The sequence below is a fragment of the Haliotis cracherodii genome, unplaced genomic scaffold, assembly GCF_022045235.1.
Source record: "Haliotis cracherodii isolate W230 unplaced genomic scaffold, xgHalCrac1.p SCAF_3, whole genome shotgun sequence".
Classification (NCBI taxonomy): domain Eukaryota; kingdom Metazoa; phylum Mollusca; class Gastropoda; order Lepetellida; family Haliotidae; genus Haliotis; species Haliotis cracherodii.
Genome location: NW_027266286.1, coordinates 51643803 through 51661222, shown reverse-complemented (window position 1 = coordinate 51661222; position 17420 = coordinate 51643803). Strand labels below are relative to the sequence as shown.

The window sequence follows — 17420 nt, the reverse complement described above, 5'->3', positions numbered from 1 at the left end:
CATAGGAAAACATATATGTAATATTCGTAAAACCAATCATGAAGTACAACAATATTTACTACCTCACTGTGTCTTAACATTTTGTGACATCTGTACGACCTCTGTCGATGTTTTTTGTCTATATTGGCCTCAGGCCTTGATACTAACGATAACTTTTTTCCCGTCCACATTAACAAATGTCCGGATTTACGTGAAATATCACTTTAAATACTTATCCATGTTTTCCGGACTGAGTTGCTTCAACTTTGTGTCATCAGAATTTTTCCATGTCAACCCCACTGCACTGTGGTTCCTGAGTGGACTTTTCAACTGGGTGGTCCATGGTTACCACCAATGTCGTCACACGCAGGTGTAAGCGGTAGGACAAGATGATGAAGGAAGCTGAGAGGAAGAAGATAACCCCAGCGAAGTAGAAACATCCGTCAACTTTTTTCATCGAGTTTTCGATTTCATCTGCAACATATGGCAGGAAGATACTTCATTGTAGGATGGTAGATATTGCATTACAATTGACGAGCATTAGTCTCAACACGATTCACTCTTTATCGTCAGGTGATGACATTCTACTACAAAGCAGTTGATACAGGGTTGAACAGTCTTGCTTAAACCAACAGTTAAACATGGTTAACTCGAAGTCAATGGGATTATCCGTAGTTTGGGACATTAGATCACATTGTTGATGCTGAACCTGCAGAGATCTGGAGGTAAAGATATCTTTTCGATCGAGAAAATGAACCGGCCACTGGGGGCCGTTTCTTAAATTTTGAAAAAAATATTATTTTCCAGTATTTTCTGGAACGATCTCCCCTAAGTCTCACCCCAACCTCTATCAAATGGTTGGTGCCTTATAAAAGGTTTGATATTGAAAGGATTCTAGTACCGAAAATCTCGACAGGTCCGGATCATTAAGGTGATCATAGGAATTACGTCTATTGTCTCATAATTCAGGCAGTGGACACAAGATTAATCAGTGTTTACCAGTGTTTAATAAATTAACGAAGTGAATTATGAACCAAAACCTTTGATAAATTCCACTGTGAACATATTAATAGGATACAGAGTATTACCACAATGCAACGGTACGTTCACTTTTCGATCTGAAACATCATCGTTCTGTTTGCTTGCTTGGTATGGAACGCGATAACAGACTGCTTGTCTGTTTGTAGGAATATCGTTATTATGCAATGATTAACCAAACAGCTCTATCAAAATGTGAGTAGTAATCTTGTGCTTACTGGCAATGGCAGGCATCGACAGGCTTCCAATGCCCTGACCAAAGGTCATGATGGCTGCACCGATGGCAGCGTTGTTCTCCCCGAGAAGCAGCGGAATCAAATACTCCAGCAAAGGTTTTCCTAGACCTGTGACGTGGTAATAACAACAACGGGTTAGTTTTCTTTTCAGTTGGTTTCAATTGATCTTTTCTATGGTCATAAACAGTGCGATTACCATGATCACGATTCTGGCTTTGATTAAGTGGCTTGAAACTCCAACGCTTTAGACAAATGAGTCATATGTGCCTCTAGACAACCTATATAATTTACACAGGCCTCTTTTGACCAGACATGAGTTCTTTACCTTTTATCACTCCGACTAGTATGGAATAGCAGATGGCATAGAGTAAGTTATACAACAGACTGGCCGTCATGTTGAGGAGGAACAGAGTGCCACTGAAGACGAACATCGCAATGACCACACTCCTCAGACGGATATTACTGGAGATACAGCACGAGCAGCACGTGCCAAAGAGACTGGCCATCAAGATGATGTCTACCAGGTGACCAGCGGGCAGGAACCAGAGTTGACCCTTGAAACTCAGAAGTTTGGCCTGAATGACACTGATACCTTCAAATAAAAGAAATTCTTCCTGAGGACACCGTTCACGTAAGCAGGTGGATGGAAATATAACAAAGTATCAAGGATAAAAGATGACCAATGCAAGGAGAAGGTCCTCATTGTTCCGTAGGGACAGAAATAATTCGGTGTTATATCCATGACATTTTGGCAATTTTGCGTCCCTTGGGAGGAAGAGCTAGGTGGTTAGCTCTACATGGCGTCGCAAAGAAAAATGTTCATTTCAAAGTAGACATTTCAAGGTAATTGATGAAAACAATACGGCGTAACACAAAGAATACATGCCATACACATATTCTGGTGTATGTCCGTATGGCTCCTACCTCCGTCCCACAAGCAACAGACCGCAGCGAAGACGTAGAGCAGAATCGATCGGAATACCTCCAGCTCATCCATACCCATCACATAAGATAAAAGGCTTTGATTGGCTTTGCCTGTGATTCTGACATTCCGTGGTTTCAGAAAGAGGCTAGCCGGAATCATAAAACTGGCAGCACCCGCTTGAAAGAGCAGATAACCCTTCCAGCTGTTGATGCCAAGAGATCCAAATTGTAACGTTAACTTAACAGCCGTGGATCCAAGGGTCGCACCTGCATGAGGGATGAGTAGAGCCACCAGTCGGCGCCTTCGTAAATGCTGCAGTATTGCCGTGATGTTTGCCACTACAATTAGGTTATGGCCGATACCTGAGAATATGACAATAGGACTATGGACGATCTTAACAGAATATGTTAAATTCTTACATCAAATCTATAATTATGTTCCAGATCAAATGATGCAAGTCTCATAGGTTTACAACTTTTGTGAAACTCACTCGCAGGCGTATGGAGGTGACAATTTTAGAAACACAATCAGGGAAAATAAACAAAAGTGACCTCTGTATTGAATTCAAATGCGTATGTATGGGGGTTGTATGTTTTTATTCCATACTATTGGACAGAGCTAACCTGGCAGAGCCCCGTAGAGGAAGGAGATGAGAGGGACATTGGAAAGATCACTAAACGCTGCTCCGAGATACCCCACGGCCGTCAGGACACTTCCTATCAGCGCCATCCACCGGCAACCAGCCAGGACCGTCAGAATGCCGCTTAGTATTCCTGTAACGCGATTAATGAATTAAGCAACATTGATCATATGTTCTATCAAACATATGCAACAATTAACAAAGGCCTTTTATTTGATTAACTCGATTTAAAAAATATATATATAAGAGATTAAGGGCCGCCTCACACATAAAGACAGTTGGTGAATATCTCTTTTCACATACACTGTACTAGGTGAAAACTTTTTAAAATGTATAGCAGTGAGTGCGTGAACATTTTAATTATTTAGTACGATTTGGCTCTAAAAGGAGTCACAGACAGTCAAGAAACAGTATTCCACTGAGGACAAATGGTCAGTTTGATTGAAAGTTTATTCCCTCTCCTAAGAGTTGACTTTGTCACGAACCAAGAGTACATGTCTCTGAGCAGTGGGACGACGCCACAAGTCATGTCGAGGGGTGGCTTCCAAACTTGTACAAATTCATTGAGATACTGCAGGTTGAGCAGAATAATACTGTGATCACATTCCAGTTTGTTTGATGCAATCCGAGAAGAAGAAGTATCGACACCTAGACCATGACCTTGAGAGGGAGAAGTGACGACTTATTGCCCACCAGAAACCACAGAACGATTATCATGTTTGACAATGCTGTTTCACATCTAGTCAGACTGTGAATTGTGTAAATGGAAATGTTAAATGTGGAATTGGACAAATACCACCATATTTTATACAGTGTTCATTCTTTTTATCAATTGTTTATTCTATATTTTATAGTAAACAAATGCCGAATGTACGAATGTATATTGTTTAAACAAACACGATGAGGATTATCCCTTGGCCTGCTACCGGACATGCCCTGAAGCCCAGTCGTACCATTACTGCCTATCGTCGTCTCCCGAGTCACCTCAAGATGCATGTTCAGCGTATTGCAGGTCAACCTTTCTCTCCAGCTAAAATCCAGACATATTCTGAGATCGCTGGCACCCGAGCAGGTACAGATCGAGTTACCTGATGCAGATATGAGGATGCTTTATCATTTGTGCGCAAGCTGTTTGGAGAAAGGTCCAGACCCATGGACTAGCGGAGGACTACCGGGATGATCCAGAAGTTGAGAAGTGGATTCGTCGTGCCTCGGTCTTGCCCCGTCTTCTCATCCCTTAAGAAACCTGCCCAGATGTGCTGTCTGCTGAGCTCTTCAATGACTATATTGTCAGCACCTGGGTTGGCGAAGAATCACTCTTCACTATTCCAATGTGGAACCACCATGAGATATTCGGTCCTAGGACCAATAACAGCCTTGAGGTTTCAACAGTCGTTTGAATGCCAGTCTCTGCTGCCGACACCTAAGCCTTTTCCTTCTCATCAAGATAATGACGAAAATCGAAAAAGCAGTCAAAAGTGAAAATTGTTCAGTTGGACTTTAGTTCTGTTCCTTCACCTCGGAGACGAGTTTCCCGAAAGATAGACAACCGCCTTGGCATGCTCAAAGACCAGTTGACTCATGGGGCCAGGACCACAATGCAGTATTTGGATCATGTGAGCAGACTGGTGAAATTGGGTTGACTCTTAAATTATTTAAATTATTTGTATGACTATTAACGCATATTTGTTTATTATGTCTTATATGTTCGTGAGGTGTGTAACAAACGGGGTATGATCGGGACTAATCTATTTTACCACTTGGGTAACATGTATTGGACATTGGGAGAAGTCAACCGTGACATTTGTGATTTTAAGGTGTCTGACAAATGGGGTGACTCCATAAACGCAAAACTTACTGTCAATTCTTAATTAACCATACACGTCATGACCAGCGATGTTCTATTCAATTCACGTGCTACAAATTGCTACGTAACTATATCTAAAGGAAGCCGGGGATGGTCGGGTAGACTAGTGGTTAAAGCGTTCGCTCGTCACGCCGAAGACCCTGGTTCGATTCCCGACATTGGTACAACGCCGTGATAGTGCTGGAGTACAGGTAAAAGTGGCGTAAACCCTCACTCACTCACACGATCACTACAGAAAGCCGCCAGTGTAATATTCCACACTTGAGCAATTTCTGGTGTGCATGGCATATTGATGTTATCACCCATTCACCCCAAAACACACACGCGTGATAACCTCTTCTTCACATAATGTCATTCTTAAATTCTGTCGTCACCAAACCTGTTCTCATCTCTCATACACATTAACTAAATATTGCAAGTTTCCCTGGAATGCGCGCATTAATATATATTACGTCAGAAAAATTCAATTATTTGTCAATCGGGCAGTGACAACAGTCAAAATAGTTCCAACTGAAACCTGTTTCTTAGACAGTGGCGTAATAACATATAGGCAAAATAAGAATTGCCTACACAGTGTTTCTACTTGCCTTTCCATCGGTTCACCCGCTAAAGTAACTGCCCTTTATCAAAGGGAAGTAACTCTAACCTCAGTGCATGAGACGTCACGTTTGTTTAGAGTCTGCCTACCCTGCCACAACGTTACGAGGTGCTGAGTCTGATGTACACACAGCGATAAAATGATACAAGGCAAATAATCGGACACATTAAGGCCAAATGCAACTGTTTTAAATTGGGGATAACTCCCCAAGCCGCAGAGGTATAGAAAGTGATCCCGCAAGGATAGTATCCTCGGCATCGCTAACTTGTTTCGCAATTTATATCTTCAAAGTTGCCAAAATTTGTAAAATGCCTTAGCTACTTCCCACTTGGACACTGATTGTCAGTATCTTTGACTAATGTTTTGATAGTGATGGAAACTATCCTTGTAATATCTCCAAATTCCCGATGGTTAATTCTGATTCGATCGACGATTGACAAGGGCGACGACATGTTTGTTTGTAAACATTGAAAGAAGTACCTTCCTGACCTTTGATATTTGCATCGTTATCCGTATATGACCTCCACATATACCGTTTTTATCCGTTGGCTTTATCCTGCCGAGACACCTACCCATTGTATGATAAAATTATTTACATCCATGGCATACCTGATATGGAAAACAGAGCCTTGTACGTGTCCAGTACTGTCAGTACATCGGCTGGCGGGTTAGATGATAATAACCATTGACTCTCTTCGTCGCCTCCAGATGAGATATTTGTATTGTTCATATAGAATAGAGTTGGTTGCTGAAGAACGATGAGCGCTTCCATCAAAGATGTTAAAATCACAACAACAAATACTGAGCACCATGCCTTTCCCCCATCACGCGGATCTACAACTGCATCGGCTGTCGGGATGGTCAATGTTTGACCAGTGCCATGGTCCATTGTAAATTCCTGAAATATGAAAACACATCCTTCACAAGGAGACACAAAATCAGGTGATCGAGTGGTCTTCGGCGGCACAATTCGCTGTTCTGAGTTGTGTCCCTTAGCCGTGCCAGGATCCTGGTCAAACGACCTACTCCTATATTCAAGATAAACCATCCACTACAAGTAGTAAAGTAAAGTTGATGTCAGTGAAAGAATAGTTGACGCATCAGGACATTACAACCAGAGACACATCCTTTATGTATTTTAACTTTTTCCACGACACAAAATTTGTTGAAGCAGTGTTCATGTCTGCTGGGCAGTGGGGTAGCCTTGAGGTTAAAGTGTTCGCTCTTCACACGTCGATTACCCGGGTTCGATTCCCCACATGGGTACAATGTGTGAAGCCCATTTCTGGTGCCCCCGTCGTGATATTGCTGGAATATTGCTAAAAGCGGCGGAAAACAATACTGACTCACTCACTCGTGTGTCGTGAAAAGAGTATTTTAACAAACGTTGCAATGAGCGACTCTAGGTTTCTTCAGAATTGTTGAAAATTGACTGAAGACATGGATTACATGAAGCTGTTATTTATGGAGCTTTTGTAGTCAGCGAAAAGGAGTAATGGACATCTGTTCAAGTTTTAGAGTCAAGCCAAGTACTAATGTGTGCTTTTGGACGTTTTCTTCTTCATTTGAATTTCAAGTCTCAAGGGTATTTACAATTTTGCAGACTTGAATAGATCGTAACATCGTTAATGCAAATATCGAATTCAAAACATTCGAAAGCGGCACATAATAAGGTCTCTTTGCATTTTAATCCTGTCTATCAATTGAAACGAAAATACAGTGGAGGCGGAGTCTTTGTATATAGAGGCTCCAAATATGGTCTTGATGGAGGAAATGTCCTCCATGGTTACCCGATCGCACAAGCCCGCCCCACCGTTCGCCCTCCAGCAGGCAAGCCTCTGTTCACTGTCATGGTCGACTGCACATGTTCTCGGGAAAGCAAACCTATTATTCACCATTTTTTACCCCTTAGACATTCTCCTGTCCACAATTAAACAATGACCATTTGTACACTGCACTTTCCTTCGCGTGAGTTTAATTAAAGGATTAAAATGTACTCCTTTTTCTTTCAAAAACAGAAATGTGACCAAGGCCATTTACAATTAATGAGGTCATCAAATTGAAAATGAAAATAGCTTACAATTAAACTTATATATTTAATGTTAAATCAAGGTTACTTGACAAGCCCTCGCGAGCCATACATTTGACATACATGGAATCCATACATGTCTTATAGATACAACACAGTTCTCGCGACAACTAATGAAACGATCGCGTATATTCTGGGTGAGTGAGTGAGTGAGTTGGGTTTAACGCCGTTTTTAACAGTATTCCAGTTATATCACGGCGTGCGTATATTCAGTACCCGACCGGTGGTAATACCCAAACAGCTTGCAGGCATAGCCGGTCGTGCTAATTAGCCATGCCTCCTCGTTTGCGTTTTTAAGATTCGTTTGGCTTGATACAAATACAGATCTCAAAATATGTACCTTGAATTAAGCACAACAGCTCTAATTTCACATTTTCGGACTGTTTTTCATAATACCGGCTACATCATGATGTAAGAAAAATTAACTATTTTTCATGATACTTGCACTTTAGCATACTGGCCTTACATGTGACATTATTTCATTTGTCACTTATACCAAGCTCTTTGATCAAACAATTCGTGCAGGGTTGCTAACATATAAAGGTTATCTTATTTGAGCCATTGTCATTTGGAACAACTACATTCGTTTCATGTAGAGCAGCCAGACATTGGGTGACAATTGAAATAATTCCATATCAGTATGAATGAGAGCAATGGAGGAAATTACTCAAAAGTTTTGGGGGTTTTTTTTACATGGTGGTGGTTAAAATTGGAAGTCGAATTTCTTTTGTATTTCAACGAATCACAGATATTTTTAGAATTCATCGCAGTTGATTACAATTTACGTCAAAGGTTACGATGTACCGCGCCTGCTTCTCAGTGTAAGGGGCGGTGGGGTAGCCTAGTGGTTAAAGCTTTTGTTCGTCACACAGAAGGCCTGGCTTCCATTTTCCTCATGGGTACAATGTGAGAAGTCCATTCTGGTGTCCCCCGCCGTGATATTGCTAGAATATTGCTAGAAACTGCGTCAAAACCATACTCACGGGCTATTTGTAAGTCGAACAAATACTGTAAATCGAAGCCTATCCAATTTCATTGTATACTACCACATGAATACTATTTTATTACAATTTGCGTCAGGGATAACCACAATTCAGTTTCAGTTATAATTACAATATTCAACGTATTGTAGTTATAACAGTTTACTGCAGTTTGTATTTCAGTTCACTATAGTATTACATAATACCGTAGTGTTATAACAATTCACCACAGTTTGTTACAATAGAATAGTGAGTCCTTTATGTGTGTAACGAACAAACTAATTAACACTTACACTTACACTTACACTAAACACTTACTTTCTTTTGCACATTTTGTGTGTGGCGGGTGCCTTTACCTTTAATGGTCCCTTGGAAATCGTTACACCAACAGTTTACTATATGACTAAAACTACTCGTAACGTCTTGACAGTTTTAGTTTACAACGGGTGCCCCTACCTCTGCTTCCTTTGAAGTCCCCGGGGGATCATGGTCTTTGTCCTCGTGTCCACTCATCGGTATCGCCGTTTGTACGTCATGTTAGTATTATCTATAGGGGAATATTAAAATAAGTGTTACAATCTTATCAGATTTTTTATCAAGTTGGACAACGCGGAAGACATGTTCATAGTTTGATATAAGATCAGTATGTCGATCTGCCAGTTAAAGTTCTACATATGAATGCTGTAAAAGGCTGAGTCACAATCCAATGACTTCAATCGTCCCGTGAAGATCCGGCGTAGAAGAGGTATTCAGCAACCCATGCTTGCCGTAAAAGGCGACTATGCTTGTCGTAACGGGACCGGGTGGTCAGTCTGGCTGCATTGGTTTATGCAGGTCATCGTATCCCTTGCGTGGGACAATGCTCATGATGCCAATCACTGGATTGTCCGGTCCAGACTCGATTATTTACAGACCGCCGTCATATAGCTGGAATATTGTTGAGTGCGGCCTTAAACATCAAACAAACAAAACAAGCTGCTGTCAAAGTTTAGCGTGAAGCAAATAACATTTTTAGTGCGGAATGCACCCTTGAGCTATTCACGCTTCAAAAAGTTTGGGCTGGTGGTGTAGCGTCCGCCAGGAGAGCGGAAGTTCCGGGGTTCGATCCCCGGCCGCGTCTTTCCTAAAAGACGTTGAAAGATGGTACTTGTTGTTACCCTGTCTGGCGCTCGGCATTAAGGGGCTAAAACAAGGACTGGTCGGCTCGGAGTCAATATACTGTGTCAGAGTGAGGTATTCATGTTAAACTGCGGCATGGTATCTCAGTGAGCTAGCACTTTAAATCGGCATCAGTCCGGACTAGTACAAGTAGCCACACAAACACACATACACGTACATGCACGTCGCTATATAAGTGCAATAATCTTGGACGCGACGTTAAACCTCACCTCAAAAAGTTTGTTTCATAATCCATTAGTTTTTCGAATCTTTTATACAATTTTATCACTGTTCAAGTGTCCTTTTAACCATATTTCGGCTGGATCAGTTCTGCAAATTAATACATTACAAGGCAGTTGCAGGAGCCACCAGATTCCAAGAATAAAAGCTTACCGTTATATAGTAATGGTGTCAGAACGTATCCAAACTCTAAATAATATCTTTTCTGTGATGATAACGGTACAGGATCTGGGGGCACCAGATTGGTTTCGTCATATCACGAATCAGTTGAACGTGTGAACTGATAATTCGTTTGCAAAGATTGCCTCACTGTTTATTGGTATAATAGCCCATATCATAAATTTAACTATTGTGTTTTCGTGTACGATTATTGTCATTTCATTAGAAATACCGATTCCAGGCATGCCTAGAACAAACGATGCTGGATAATCAATATGGGTTCGTGTTTATTTAACAGCGAAACTATGGACACGTTTAATTATATTTGTCACTGACGGTATCTTAAATCCTTGAGTTTAATGGCTTGTCGTTTGCCGTTGTGGTCGAGAGAGATAAGTACCACTGATAATTGTCAGCAACTTCCGCTCGGTCATCTCTCTGTGTAGGAACACAGCACCCATAGAAACCACACACCCTTACATTTATGACAGAAGAGTTAATATGGGATTCGAGGCCACGAAAACCTAATCCTGATAAGTGAGGGATGGAAATCTCCATAGCAATTACCATATACCTTAGGGAATATGAACCCAGTGACTCAAACATATGTATCCACTCACTCACTCACTCACTCACTCACTCACTCACTCAGCTGGGAGATTACTGTTATGCTGTGTTAAGCAACAAACCAAAACTCACTGACTCACCCCAGTGGATAGTTACACCGGCACAGATGATGCATATTTTACGTTTATTAACGGTGGTATGGTATGAGCTATGGTCCATCTCAAAGTTCTTGTACAGTAACATAGATATAGTGTGTGTTAATCCATGACCTGACATAAATACTTACACCAACTCATACATCAGGAGATCTTATTCAATAATGATAAGTGATGACAAAAAATGGGCCAAAAGAACCTTTAAGAGAGGGTTCAGTCAGTGCGTGATGTTGTCATTGACAGAATGCACAAACTGAAAAGGAGAAAACAGAATTGGAATACATCCACTCTATATGATGACCGAGGGGGACATAGTTTCACTGATTGCAATTACGGCCGCGATAAAGCGATAAAGCGATAACTCGAGACGAGAAAGCGATATTGTATATCGCTGTCTCATCTAGTGTAAAAGCAATATTCCCTCTCGGTCACGATAGGGGGCATTTGTCATGTGTTTCTATACGAATAAAGGTATACACGTAAAACATCAGTAATGACCATTTATTGATGGCGGGAGTCATGTTGTTTTCTTCACTTGTAGAGCTGATGTGTTTTTTCTTCATAAAAGCGAGCTGATACCTTTCCAGTCACATTTCAAATACTACCTGTGGAAGGAATTTTGAAATGTTCTCTCTGTTCACTGAAACATAATACCTACAGATGTAGGTTAATTTAAAACAATCCACGGATTATTGCGGGAAATAAATTGATTGTGTTATGGGTCAAGTTGGCGGTTTTATGGACCACAAGGACATCAGTCATGGCAATACTCTCCAAGTAAATCAGGTTAAAATATAAATATAAACAATTTAAAAGAAGTTAAAGAGTACAAGATTCTCTCATTTGACTACAGTTAATCTGTCCTGGTTACAACGCACAGAATACCATAATTAACGGGGGCTCTGGTCGCCCAGTCGTCTAAGGCGCCGCGATTCGCTGTGCAGAGTTGCGTCCCTTGGGCACGCCAGAAACCTATGATTGTGGGTTCGAATCCCGGTTCGCCCCGATTATGTTTCTAGGTTTGTCAGCATCATACCCGTGCTAACTGGAATACTGTTAAAAGCGGCGTTAAAACCAACTCACTCACTCATTGGGGAAACAAAAGTATGCCGGGTAGAAGGTGACGAATTCAAGGAGAAACCCCTTGTTATATTGTAAAGACATTGCTAATTCGGAGGGATATCAATGACATTTGAGCAATTTCGCGTCATTTGGGAAGAAGAATCTGACGTTTAGCTTTCGTGTGTGTTGTAAAATGAAATGCTCATTTCAAAGTAGACATTTCACATTTATTGTTGAAAACACAAGACTACACAAACTGCTATTTAAGATTAAACACTACGTAAATCTTCCATGTACTTGTTCTATATTATTTCAGTACGGTTCGCTCTCCTTATCAGAATTCCTTTTAGTGAGTGTTATTTTCTACCTCCGACCCACAAGCAACAGACCGCCGCAAAGGCGTAGAGCAGAGTAGATCGGAAGACCTTCAGCTCATACATACATATCATATAAGTAGGCTTTGATTGGCTTTGCGTTTCATCCAGTGGTTTCAGAAAGAGGCTAGCCGGAATCATAAAACTGGCAACACCCGCTTGCAAGAGCAGATAACACTTCTAGTTGTTCATGCCAAGGGGGTCAAAAACGAATGGAAAAAGTGTGGAAGAAGCCGTAGTCCCCAGAGTCGCACCAGCATGAGGGATGAGTGGAGCCACCAGATGGCGCTTTCTAAATCGCTGCAGTATTGCCGTGAGGTAAGCCACTACGATCAGGTTGTGAGAAATACCTGAAATATGACAACAGGGCTATGGATGATCTTAAAATTTTGAATTTTACAGAATATGTTAATTTAAACCTGATCATCCAATCAATGATTATGTTCAAGAACAAATTATGTTTGTCTCAGACGTTCACAACTTTGAAACAAGCAAGGGTATGGAGGTGACAGATTGCAAAACATAACCTGGGCAAATAAACAAAAGTGACATATGTATTAAATTCAAATCAACATACATGTATATATGGGTTGCATGTTTATAATCCATTCGACCCTCAGCCTTTCGGAGTGTGCTCAGAAGCAATATCAGTTTCATGTTTTGAGCCCATCAATGTCGGTGTTCCGGTGTCAGCGTTACATTTCATAGTGATCTGTAAACTCTGATATTGTGCTGACACAGTTTTCTGGATACTGTCAAGTGACTGACAGGATGACTTCTGCAGCTGAAGACGGAGGATACGTCTCTAACATGTTTCTCGGTGTTCAGGAGGTCTTCCACATCTACTTCAGTCTCTTGTCGGTCCCGTCTGCCTGTAACAAGCCAAACTCCTTGCACGTGTTCACGCGCTTATCCTTGATGTATCACACCCGCGGCTTGTTCTCTGTTGTGGCCTTAATCTTAGCATGCTATTTGGGTGTGAATCAACAGTACATCGTTCCTTGCAGGCCCATATCTCTGTCGGTTGGCATGCTGCAGGTGCAGTAAAAGTTCCACTTCAAACTCAAGTTCCAATGATCTGGATTTTGTAGCACGTGCATTACTCAGCAAACTGTTTTGGTTGTGTTTGGGCGATTGATTCTCAACCATTTTGTAACACTATTCGGAGGTTGGACCCAACATGTCTAGATTTTAGTTTGGTAATGTTTTCCTGAAAAATACATTCCTCCAGCAATAATGAGTACAAACACGTCAACTTGACCAGGTTTCCCTCAATTTTGGTGTAAGGCGTCACAATTTGCTGCTCTGTGTTTGTTCCCTTAGGCATTCCAGGATCCTCTGGTCATGAGATCTGGTCCGTGAGATCAAACCTGCCTCTCTGCCCAGCAATGTTAAAACAAAATTCACCCACAGATCCTGATTTACCAGAACATGCCTGTTTGGAATATTATACCATGTTAACTAAGAGCTAGGTTGCACCTGATTTATTATCTGCTATATGATCGAGCTAATAGATCCATCTATGGAGAGACCTGTATTTCATTTAAAACATAATTATATCAATTAAATGGCTTTACACTGACTGTTTTGCACTATTGTGATACAACAGATGCTCCCTTGAGTATTTGTTTTACTGCGAGCGAGTGACCCGCGATGGTCAGAGAGTTGGAGAAGTGTGGAAATTCAACTGTTGAGAAGTGTTACATGGCCGAGATCCACTCTTCAGGTACAGAAAACATGAATATGAGATGATATTAAGATTTATGGGCATTTAATAAGCTGTTGTCTGTAAATTACTTACATTTATGGGAAAGCTGAATTATTTAGCCACGTGCGATATTGTATCCTATTTTCGTTGTAGAGGTGCACGCTCTCGCAGGAAAATCTTCATATATAGCAAGTTTTATGTCATAAAACCCCTGTTATTGTGTTGGAAACTACATACTGCCCACATGGTCAGTGGTAATGCTTTATTACATATTTTTTTGTAAACAACATTTGCACGTAGCAAGGGAGCAGTCATTGTAATAGAGTGTAAGGTATCATCCTATTGCTGTGTTGCAATTTTATTGTAAAAGAGTAGTTCAGTATGTTTAATTACATGTCTTGTTATGTCAGTGAATGATGGATACATTCAATTACATTGTATCATTTATGATTGTAATTTTCAGAAGCCTGGAAAAGTAAATTCCGTGTTAGAAGAAATCTCGGCTTTGTGATCTCTGCATGATTCTTTCTATTACTTCCTACCAATGCCTTATAAACAACCAAGCAGTCTTGCAAAAAATATCATCGCTTGCAAGGAGACGAATTAAAATCTCTCAGTGACAAGAGATTAAATGAAAGAATAGTTTACGCATCTGAACATCACAACCAGATATACTTCCGTTATGTACCTTAGCTTTTCCCTGGACACTAAGTTGATTAAACCAGTGTTCTGTAAAAGAGGTCTGTTCATAATCATAATGATGATCGATTCTTGGCTTGATAATTCATAGAATTCTTTGAAGGGTTCACTCACGTCTTAAACGTACTAAGTCATGTAATCACCTCAGGATGAACCATAGTATTATTGGACAATGATCACCGTATAAACAGTGTCTTATATGTTAAGCCAGTTAATTCGTTCTTGAAAACGTCGTTACGTTCTAGATAATTCGTCCGGAGTCCCATTTCCTTTTACCATCAGGAGATCGTCAACACCAGGAATAAAAAATATACATTGGGCAGAAAAGTCAAAATAGTTGTGAAGATTTGAATGGAACATTGAAAATCAGTGATGACAGCAGTTGTTCGCGAAAAGGTACTAAGCATTATGACTATCCTGCCCTGCTCGTAGCACCCGCCACTGTTACTCACACAAAAAGGTAATGCTTGTTGCCTGCCGACACCGACAGCACTCATTACAGTGTATACGATTCAACAAACTGCGAGTTTACGGACGTGTGAATGAATGTTGTTTTACGCCACGGCGCGGCCTGTACATAACTGGGTCTTGGCTAGTCACACGAGATTACAGAAATAAGGAACGATCCACTCCATCGAGACACATTGGCATGCTATCAAGCAAGTCACAGAGCCTGGCCCACCAACCCACTTTCGTCGACTCTGGCTTAACTGGGGGAGGGATCTAATCTTCGCCGGAATCACAATTGGTGGCCGAATTGTGAACACCTGCTTATCAATAACAGCATTAGTGAGAGCAGATAAAGTATCATTTAATACCCCATCAGAGAAATATGTCACAGCGTATACACAGGCGCCCACTCTCGACGGTGGGTCCTCTCAATTACATTCATCACAACAGTAATTGATGATAAATAGCAAGCACTGCAAAACCGCACATCATGGGATAACACGCTAATTGACGCGGTTCCGAAATGAAAAGTTAAACCAACCTTTCAGCCATCAATGCACATCAGTGAATGCATTGCCATTGATTGCGAATCTTGTTATGTATGTACAAGCATTGTCCTGAGCTTTCGTAGATAGAGATATAACTATAGTCAGCACGTTTAATAGAAAATGCCCCCTGGATAAAGAACTGAAAGTTCTACATTTTGGGTTTTTTTTAAACGATATTCATTTCGACTTGGTACAGTGAAAGGGGATTGATAAACATCTAAGTTCGAACAAGCAGCAGTGGTGTATATGTTATACAGTAGTATAGACTTGGTATTAGTGGTACATCAAGGGTAAACAGTTGTCAGTGAGATTTATATAAGAGTGCATGTTTAGACAAATGTTTTGCTCATAGAGAAGAAATGATGTACAGAGTCAACGATATTCAGCAGTATTTCTTTGTCTAGGCTGCCGTAACCAAACAGGACGGTTCGAAGGTCGTATCCATGATAATAGCTTTCAGATTTAATCTCAGCATAATTTGGGCAAGTATAGGTAGTGTAAAGCACTTTCATTAAAATGAACACATGTACATTCAGCATTGTGGTTAACAATTCTTGTAAATTTGTGACTGTTCAGATCATTGCATCCTAGTCTTAACTTCCAGTGGATTATCTGATTTACGCGTGAACCAATATTAGGAGATATTACAAACGTTAACGCCAGGAATATATATATATATATATAAGTGTATTAATTTGCTGGTATACAAGAACATTGAAATTATATATACCAGCAAATGAATACACTTTTATTACAATTCACCGCCGGCTGCTACATTTTACAATGTAAGCCGTAACACGGTATATACGGTAACCTGTTAGAATCACAAAGCATGTTTTGACAGCATAGCCGCGAGAGCCACATTATACAACCATAACCATTGCCGCGAGAGCCACATCAATTTGGACTATCTATTTTCGAAATGTGGCTTTGCCGGCCAGTAATCAACCGCTCTACCGAACAACAACAAACACTTACACTTTAACAAATTCTTACTTTCTCATGGATTTTTGGTGAATGGTGGGTGCTAGCAACTATGCTTACACATTTTGCTAACACCTGGTGTTCTCACTGATTTTCTGTGCTTCATTCATACATTTTAGTGGTTCCTTGAAGCTATATCCATGTTTTACTGTATGACTATATGGACTTCTTAAGTCTTGACAGTTTTAGCCCCTATCTCCGCTCCTGCTTCCTCTGATGTCCCCGGGGGACATTGGTCCTTGTCCTCGTGTCCACTCATGGCACCGGACCTTTCACCGGTTGCGGAATTTGGACGTAATGTTAGTAGTTTCTGGAGAGAAATATTTAAAATAAGTGTTACAACTGTATCAGTGTTTTATCACGTTGGGTAACGCCGAACAGTATGTCCACAGTTTGATATAAGATTAGTATGTCGATCTCCTTGTTCCACTTCTACATTAGAATTGTGTTCAAGGCTGATTAACAAGCCAATTACCTCCATCAATTAAAAGGCAGGGCGGGACAACTTAGGAATGGCCAGGAGTCCGAACTTGACCACACAGAAGGAAGCGAGCTACAAAAACATGTTTTATATCATTGGAAAGATCTCGAGGAGACGAATCCAAATAATGTGTGTCCCAGTGTGTACACATGTTTACAAGCTCAAAAATTGGCTCAGAAAATGCATTACTGCAGAAATTTCTGGCAGAATTTTTTTTTTCTGCAGAAATTTCTGGCAGTATTTTTTTTTTCTACAGAAATTTCTGGCAGAATTTTTTTTTTTCTACAGAAATTTCTGGCAGAATTTTTTTCTGCAGTAATATTTAGCAGGATTGTTTAAATTCAGGAGAAATAAGGTTCAATCATTGGATAGTTTAATCTGGAGTTGCTTTAAATGACCTTTTTCCCCCCAAAAAAGTTTTAGTTCACATGATTACAACCACAAAAAATAAAACTAATTTCGTGAGATCTTTCAAAAACATAT

General features: G+C 40.6%; 1 protein-coding gene across 1 annotated transcript; it reads right to left on the bottom strand.

Annotated features, from left to right (window-relative positions):
* Positions 1-2796: 2796 nt before the first annotated feature.
* LOC139474654 (uncharacterized) lies at positions 2797-16715 on the bottom strand. Its single transcript, XM_071257751.1, has 3 exons — positions 16638-16715; positions 5893-6181; positions 2797-2951 (listed from the first exon to the last, which is right to left on the bottom strand). Exons 1-3 carry the CDS (start codon positions 16713-16715, stop codon positions 2797-2799), a joined length of 522 nt encoding a protein of 173 aa, XP_071113852.1.
* Positions 16716-17420: the final 705 nt, after the last annotated feature.